The sequence below is a fragment of the Hippocampus bargibanti genome, linkage group LG18, assembly GCF_051943395.1.
Source record: "Hippocampus bargibanti isolate YZ-2025 linkage group LG18, ASM5194339v1, whole genome shotgun sequence".
Classification (NCBI taxonomy): domain Eukaryota; kingdom Metazoa; phylum Chordata; class Actinopteri; order Syngnathiformes; family Syngnathidae; genus Hippocampus; species Hippocampus bargibanti.
Genome location: NC_142751.1, coordinates 8,199,818 through 8,208,396, shown reverse-complemented (window position 1 = coordinate 8,208,396; position 8,579 = coordinate 8,199,818). Strand labels below are relative to the sequence as shown.

The 8,579-nt window shown below is 40.4% G+C and overlaps 1 protein-coding gene across 2 annotated transcripts; it reads left to right on the top strand.

Annotated features, from left to right (window-relative positions):
• The first annotated feature begins 284 nt into the window (after positions 1 to 284).
• On the top strand, positions 285 to 7,857 carry ak1 (adenylate kinase 1). Of its 2 annotated transcripts, none has more exons than XM_089020793.1 (7): positions 285 to 423; positions 3,591 to 3,628; positions 4,674 to 4,709; positions 4,788 to 4,951; positions 5,105 to 5,221; positions 5,306 to 5,497; positions 7,759 to 7,857. In XM_089020793.1, exons 2-7 carry the CDS (start codon positions 3,622 to 3,624, stop codon positions 7,822 to 7,824), a joined length of 582 nt encoding a protein of 193 aa, XP_088876919.1. In that variant the 5' UTR covers positions 285 to 423; positions 3,591 to 3,621; the 3' UTR covers positions 7,825 to 7,857. The 2 variants fall into 2 exon arrangements, with proteins under 2 accessions (XP_088876919.1, XP_088876920.1); XM_089020794.1 differs by lacking the exon at positions 285 to 423 and adding an exon at positions 3,339 to 3,437.
• The last annotated feature ends 722 nt before the right edge of the window (positions 7,858 to 8,579 follow it).

The following is an 8,579-nucleotide window of genomic DNA, read 5'->3' as shown; positions in this document are numbered from 1 at the left end:
TTAAAGGCTTTTGGCACAGGTCCCGTCACGCCTCAGTGAAAAATGCCCCCCGAGACCCAGTCTCCATTTGTCCCATTTATACAAAAGAGTAATGCAGTCATTTGTTCAATTGTCATCATTTCCCGGCAGTGTCAAAAGTGTCAGACACATTCAACCTTCCTTTCTGTAATTTCACCCCTGCCTCCTCCCAACTATCCCCTCATACTCCCCCTCCCATCCTTATCTACATCGCTGCCCTCTTACCCAGAATGCAGTGCAGGCCGTCGGCGCAGGCTCAGCTGAGCTATAAAAAGGCGTCTTGTGGGAGAGGAGGGGCTGCCGTTCAGCGGAAACCGTGCACGCTCACTCACTGGTGGGGAGATACACAGGGTCGACGGCCAGCCCCTTGCACCAGGAGATCAGGAGACAGGAAACACAGGACAGGTTAGTACCAAGGATGTTGCACAATGAAGGAGAAGCAGAGGGCGTGATGTCATCTTAGTTAAACGGGGAAGGGAGGGTGGATTTCATCGGAATGTCACACAGCATTCTGTAGCCAGGTTGACATCTTTTGACAGAAGAGATGCAGGCACGATCAATGATAAGGCAGAGTTAACCAACTTGGGTCACCGTGGCAGTGCGGGAAAGAAAAATAAAATGTCAAGACTGAAGTAAGGTGCAAACATGGCATGGTTGATTTCAAGTTCAATCACAGGGGAAGAAGTACACGCGGGAGAAACGATTAGACCGCTTGATAATATGCTGAGAGGGTGCAGTGCAGGAAAAAAAAGGCTTCAATAGCTTTGGTAAACACATTCCTGTCATAGCAGTGTTACGGGACATACCAAATTAAAGGCAGGGTTGACTTCAAAATGTTGCTTCCAAAAGGATAAAAAGCATGAATGATAGCATGGTTCACACCAGCTTTTGATAAGGAGAGGTGATAAATAAAGTGTCTTAAACTTGTGTTATTCCACAGAAAGAACAGATAGGAGAAGTGAAGGCACGAGTGACTTACTATCACATACATTATGTACAGTTAGGAAGAATGTGTCATTGCATTCCAAAAAAGTTTGATGTCTCGCTGTACTATGACTCACAGGCAGGCCCAAAATAAAGTCCAGGTTGACTTGAAATTCATGTTGTCTTGACGATGCAAACAAGAAGGCGGGATGGACATCCAATGCTTGTCACAGAAAGTAGGCATAGGTGGAAGGAGGATGTCCAGGGACCACCTTCCCTTGTCATGTAGACTGTCAGAGATGTGTTGTACTGAGTTATTTGTAACTCAGTACTGTTCGTTACAGTTGTAAAACTGAGTTACTTTGATCACGGCAAGGGCGCGTGGAAATCCGTGGTGAGAAATAAGCCTCAACTGCTTATAGGATGATAAGCAGTGAAGTGATTGACTTCAATTTTGGGTCAAAGGGAAAGTGCAGACACTACGTCTCAGGGGGTAGAAATTTGAGAAGGCTCAACAAAGTCCAGTAAGAACAAAAGTGAAGGGAATACTGACGTTGTCATCGAGGTTAAGGGGGTACGATGAATCGATAATTGATAAGTATAACCCAGTGTAAAAAAAATAAATCTATGCAAGACAAAGTCCAGAAAACATTACAGCAAAAGTGGATTGGATGTTCAGTAAAAGTGCCGTAGCCTAATGCCAGGATGAATAGCTTGCATGGAAAGATTTTCCATCTGCGTCCATTAGCATCCATTTTGCAGCTATTTGTTGTATAATTGAAGCATGTCCGTAATAGCAATTTGACAGCAGGCAGTATTGATTCGAGGCAAGTGGGTTTTGAGGAAGCTAGGCTACATGCACTGACATGATCATCACCACCAAACAACATAGCCCACTGCAGACTGCACTGACTGACGTCAAAGGGTCTCCTCCATGCTGCCTCCGCCTGCCTGCTTGGCTTCCTTAAAGGGCCAGCAAGCCATTCAATCACAAGAGCCTCTTACCACAGCAACCAGGGGAGGAATGTGCCACTTGCCTTTGACACGCCTTGCGAGTCAATGAAGTCCTGGCTTGACTGACACACTATCCTTTCTGTGAACAGCTGCAATGTGCTCTTTTTTTAGCACGTCAAAAAATAGGTTGCGTTGCGTTGAAGTGTTCCTAGATTTACTCAAAGATGCATGTTGATTTATCATGTAATGGAATTTTTTTTATGCGGTCAGCATCAGATGTGAACATGTCTGACGCGCCATATCCAAAAGGTCCCGTTCCCGAATAGGCAAGGTGCTGACTCAGATGCAGGCCTCAGAGTGACCTTTACCGGCACTATGGGGTCAATGGGCGCGACACAAAAATGGAGACCTTAGGCTTAGATGATTGACTAAGCCAACTTTGGCGATTCTTTGCCTATATTAGTTTGCAGTGGTAATTTTAATGATCATTTCCAAAACTTTTGACTCCGACATGATGCTCTTAAAGGACATCCAACGTCACTTTTTTGTTTCCTTACTGACGTTTTATAGCATCTAAAATACCCAAAACACGCAGTATGATATTTTTAGTCAAATGCAAAACACCAATAAAAATGACTTGAAGTGTCTGAAAAGTACTTCAATTTGTAACTGGAAATGGCTAGCTTCAGAAGGTCCCGCCCCCTTGTTCGTGATGTCACGCCAGGACGTCTTGCCTTGCTCGAGAATCAAAACAATGGCTTCAGATTCTGAGAATATGCTTTTTTGTTACCATCCAGTTATGAATATGATTCAAATAGTTCTGAAGAAGAAAGCATACATGTTTGCAATCAATTAAAGAATTTATTCCGTGTCATTTTGAGGCATCGGGTGGGAAATGTCACACCCAAAGAAGGCAGAAAATGGCCACAAAGCCGTATCAGGGATTAATCGGCCTGTTTCCACAGGCTGATTAATTCCTAATTCCTTTTTGTAATGTCTTAATATAACTTTTTTTTTAATTTTAGACAAATATTTGTATTGCTGGTGCTGAGCAAGGGTTAGTGCTAGTGGCAAAATGTGTTTATATTTTTTCTGTTTTTATTTTTTATCAAAATACTCGTGGCAATTATACATGAACTTTGACATTAAAAAAGTTTTTCCTCAAACTGAAAGTTATTCCTCAGGACACGTCTTTATTTCGAGTTTATTTTGCTTAACAAAATAGTTTTTTTTTCCACGAAAAAAATAACATTTTATCTGATGTAACCTGTTTGAAAAAAATAAGTCTTTAATTTTGTTTTATTTCGAAAAAACTAATGCTGTTACGCAGGCTGGCAAATGTGATTTTTAGGTTTGATGCACGGCTTAAAATTTTGCTCATTGGGCAGAATTGGACTTGTCAATATAAACGTTTGGCCCTCCTCCTTCCTCATTCTTGGTGGGGGAAACCCGCAGAACGAGGAAAACAATGTCCATGTCGGCCTTTCTGGATTGATTTGGATTAGTTAACACGCAAATTAAGGGACATTCATGCCCCAAATGTAAGACGCTGTCATTGTTTTATTTCTGCATTTTGGGGCTTAAAAAGTCTAAATATGTTTATGCGCCCCACGAAATTCCAGGACGCTCTGTGCAACGTTTCCGATCATATGTTGTCATTTGGATGACGTCACATATGTTTTTCCTTTGTTTAGTTGAAAGAAAGCTGAGAGAGAACGCAACACAATGGCAGGTAAATGACGCCAGAATCGTGTCTCTAAAATGACAACACGTTGGTACCGTCACTGTTTGAAACGCGTTCATGTATTGTTACTGTCCTTTTATGGAGTGGGGTGGCAAGCGCCGACTGCCTTGTTTGTTTTTTTTTACGTCTGCTGCCATCTTGTGGCTACGTTTGAGGATACTCCGAGGGAGTATCGTAAAAAGCTCCAATTTTTATTTCAATTAATTAATATTTCTCATTAAAAAATAACTAAAATATATCACAATTGTGGATTGGGGAAACAAAATGTTACCTGTTTAGTTCTATATGGCGGCCAGTCGTTGATAGGGTAACAAAGACAACACAATCGTAAGATTGGAAAGGAGTTCATGCAGAAATGGGGAATTTATGCAACTCGCAAGACTTTTGCCGTCGGAAGGGTCTGTGGCATCCATTTTATATTTCACATTTTTAAGCAGCAATAACAGCATTTTTCAGTTTATTTTATTTTTTTTTTTATTTATATGAAAAAAAAACAATACCTTCCAGTTATAGTTTACAGCGTGCTGGGGTATTTATCATAAAACACTTATACAGCCAATTTAATTATAATTTTATCTGTGATAACGTAGCAACAAGGAGCAATTTTTCTTAACATGGCAACCAGCTGTTGATAGGGTAACAGACAACACAAACCTTAAAATTGGACAGGAGTTGTTGCAGACATGGGAAACTTGTGCAACTCGCAAGACTTTTTTTGCCATCGAAATGGTCTGTGACATCCATTTTATATTTCATATTTTTAAGCAGAAATTACAGCATTTTTTCTGTTTTTTATTTTTACAATTGTAGTGTGCCAATTATTAATTTTATCTCTGATACAGTGTTGCTACAAGGACCCTTAAAGTGTACATTTCATCCTCAACATACTGTAGTTTGAAATATCGGTACTGACTGCGTTCATATGATCTGAAACAGTTGTGTTTCCTGTTAGAAATTATATTTAAATTAAAATATATGATAAATTACAGAGATTACGGTGGAGTCTTTGCTCACACTTTTTTTCTATTTTTAGACAAACTCAAAGATGTTAAAATCATCTTTGTGGTTGGTGAGTAAAATGCACATGTGATGTTTGGCTCATCGAGGAAGATGTTGTCACACATTTTTAACACGGTGTCTTTTCCAGGCGGGCCCGGGTCTGGCAAAGGGACTCAGTGCGCAATGATGGTGAAAAAGTACGGCTTCACCCACTTGTCATCCGGGGACTTGCTCCGTGCCGAGGTGGACTCGGGCTCTGAGAGGGGCAAGCAGCTTAACGCTATCATGCAGAAGGGAGAGCTGGTACCACTGGTGAGAGGAGCACATGTTTAATTCACCCAAAATACCATTGAGATTTGTCCAATGGCATATACAGTATATGTCATATAAATATAAATGTCAAACAAATTGTCTTAACGTTTGAGGTTCCAGTCGAGTTGACAATTTTATTTTTTTTCTGCTCAGGACACAGTGCTGGACATGATTAAGGACGCAATGATCGCTAAAGCCGATGTATCCAAGGGCTTTCTCATCGACGGGTACCCCCGTGAGTTGAAGCAGGGCGAGGAGTTTGAGAAGAAGGTGTAACGTGTTGCGCTCTTCTCCCTGATTAAAAAAAAATATAAAAAATCCACTCCAACCTCAATGACATCTTTGCGACTTCAGATCGGCAAACCGTGCCTGCTGCTCTATGTCGACGCAAAGTCCGAGACCATGGTCAAGAGACTTCTGAAGCGTGGCGAGACCAGCGGCCGTTCAGATGACAACGAGGAGACAATCAAGAAGCGACTGGACCTGTATTACAAGGCCACTGAGCCAGTCATCGCCTTCTACGAGAAGCGTGGCATTGTCAAGAAGGTGAGTAATATTGTTGACTTCTGCATACCACCCAGCATTTTCCGCCTGGTCAATTGCTTCGCATTGTCTTGCACGTGAAAAATATGTGCAAAAAAGTGAGTTATTTTAACATGGGTTATTAGAAAATAAAACAATGTGAACCATCACAGACTGTATGCATAAATAAACCTTTACCCAACTAATTTTGGAACACAAACTGCACAAGATACACCGTAACCATGGAAGAATACTCAGGCCATATATTCTGTATGCTACGCCTCCCAAAATAGAATTATTGCACCTTATTTGTGATAGTCTACCTTAGTGGTTCTTTTTCTTGTTAAATGTACCGAAGCCAACCAGCTCATATTAACATTAACTGAACAATTAATTTGTGAAAGCAAACGTGACTTTTTAACAAATTGAAAGCATAAATAAATGCATTTATTAAAACAGAAAAAAGTCAATCAAACTTCAAGATAAAAGTATGATTTTTTTGATAATACAATACAATATAATAATATTAATAATAATAAATAATAATAATTATTATACATTTCATTACTAAGCGCCTTTCAAAACTTTCAAGGATACTTTACATCACGGGATTTTTTGTGCGGGTGAGCAGCGGCTGCCATTCGCGCCAGCGTTCACTCCACCCGGAAATAACACACCAGAAAAGTTATGAAAGGAAGAGGAAAGAAATGAAAGAAGTAGAAAACAAAATACAGGAGCTGCTGGAAAGGCAGCCACTCTCGCGGCACAGTACGTGAGTTTTATAAATTTTATATAGCGCTTTAACAACAGCTGAAGCTGTAACAAAGCGCTTAACATGGACAGCTATCATACACAGGAAATAAAGCAGTCATAAAGATAGTAGAAAGCACCAAGGAGTGAAACCAAGATCAAGTTGAAATCCTGGTGAGCCCAATGCCAAATTGATGACGTGGAATAACAAGTCACACGTTGACGACTGAGCAAACTAAATTTCCCACAGCACTGATTGGACAATCAATGTCATGTGACCACTTGCAGCCAATGACGACCAAGTGTGCGTGTAATAACTAATTGACAAGTTGAGTCGGGTCCAAACTCCGAGACTGATTCACTGAACCCATAGGGTTCGATTGAACCCAGGTTAAGAATCACTGTTTTATCATCAAATCTTAATGTAGTACAGTGAGACCTTGGCTTACGAATTTAATTGGTTCCCAGACAGAGTGTGTAAGGCGAAATGTATGTATCCCGAAAATTAATTTCCCATAAGAAACCATTAAAATGAGAATAATCCGTTTCCAGGTCCCCATAAAACATAATTTTCTACTTTCTAATATTCTCAGCCTTAAAACTACACAAAATGTACCTTAATTTATGTATAATAAATGTGCTATAGTATTCTGATTAAAGAAATAAACTCTACTGTACAATAAAGTCATTTTATTTCCCTTTGTGATGGTCGTTAATGGCTTGATGGAATGGAGTGTCCGGTTTCCTCAGCATGAAACACTTGATGAGGAACATAGGCTTCTTTCACCATCTTGAGGAATGATCCCTTGTAGGTGCTTTCTCTGTGATAATTGTATCTAGTTCTTCATCAATTGTGATCTGTTTAGCTGGGTTGATAGCTTTTTGCATCAAGTGTGACTTGTGCGGGTTATTTGTGGAGCCTGATTAATGGGATATTTTAACTGTTTTCTATCCATTTTCTCACTATTCTCACACTCTCATACTTTTGTTTCTGTCATCTCCCTCTCTGTCTGCCTGTCTTTTTAATGTTTAAACCCCCCTCCCCACTGCTGGGTTCTTGACCAATCACGTGGCTTTAACCGAAGACGCCATTTTGTTTTTTGGAGAATGGCCTCTGTAACCCAATCCCCCACTGCTGCGTTCTTGACTAATCACGTGACTTTAACCGAAGACTTGTGGCGGGGAATAGAGGACAAAAACAGAGGCCACCATTTTCTTGTTAGGAGAACGGGCTCCGCGAACGACACATCACTCATTGTGACGGCTCCGTGTGTATCCCGAAAAATAGTTCGTATGCCAAGGTAAAATTTTCATAAATGTAACGTTCGTAAACCGTAAAGTTGGTCAGCCAAGGGGTTCGTAAACCGAGGTCTCACTGTACATTGTATTTATTACTGCCCTCTGGTGGCGAAGGTGCACCAGAAGAATTTGAGTAATGAGCCAGGTCATCCCCCCCAAAAAATCAACTCTTAAATCTGGGTACTGCTTTAATATTGTATCTCTGATGATATCTTCATGTCTTATGCCCTGCATAGGTGGACTCTGAACTTCCGGTGGGGGAGGTCTTCAGCCAAGTCGCCAAAGCTATTGATGCACTGTAGTTTAAAACAAAAGAAAAAAAAAAGAAAAGTCAATACTCTGGTTTGTTTATTTCTTTGACTTTTGTGTGACTGCTACCAAGACCCAAAAGTCTTAACACATTATCAGGATGCTTCTTTTGCATGTTTCACAATTCTGATGTTTTGGGTTTGATTCTTAGCACCAGAATTCTTTAGTAGTTTGAAAGTTCACCATCTGGTTTCACATTTTGCTTTGTTTTGTTTTGTTTTTAATCTACTTGATACTTTGGCTTCCTCCAAAATTCCAAAAACATGCTTTTTGGCTTGATCGAAGAGACTCAATGAGGGGTAGCGAAACATTTTCTTCCCAGGGCCGCCAACAGAAAAATGGAAGGATGCCTTATTGAATACATTTTACACATTAAAACGGATTCTTCTATATAGCTCCAGATATACAGGACACAGATGTATTTATTTTGTATATTTAACTCATTCACTGCTATTCCTGAATTTATTTTGCAACTGAAAAGCATGACTTGGAGCACCATTCACAAAATTGTTTGGGTTTTGGTTTTTCTTGCAGGGGGGTGCCGATAAAGCACTGGTCAGATCTCTGGCAATGTTTTTCGCTCCCACGAGGGGGCAGCATTTGCCTTTTGTACAGCCGCCCCTATTTGAAACAAATAACTCCAGACCCTTGCAGACGCTACCCTACTTACGAACATTTGAGTTATGAACAATGGTACATAAGGACATTTTTGTAGTAACTTATGTAGTCTTCTCTCCAGTTGTACATG

What these genes read in the sequence shown, in the direction of transcription:
- ak1 (XM_089020793.1), top strand. An exon ending in AGGGAGAGCTGGTACCACTG is followed by an intron (nt 4,952 to 5,104) that starts GTGAGAGGAGCA and finishes TTTTCTGCTCAG; the next exon opens with GACACAGTGCTGGACATGAT. An exon ending in AGCGTGGCATTGTCAAGAAG is followed by an intron (nt 5,498 to 7,758) that starts GTGAGTAATATT and finishes TGCCCTGCATAG; the next exon opens with GTGGACTCTGAACTTCCGGT.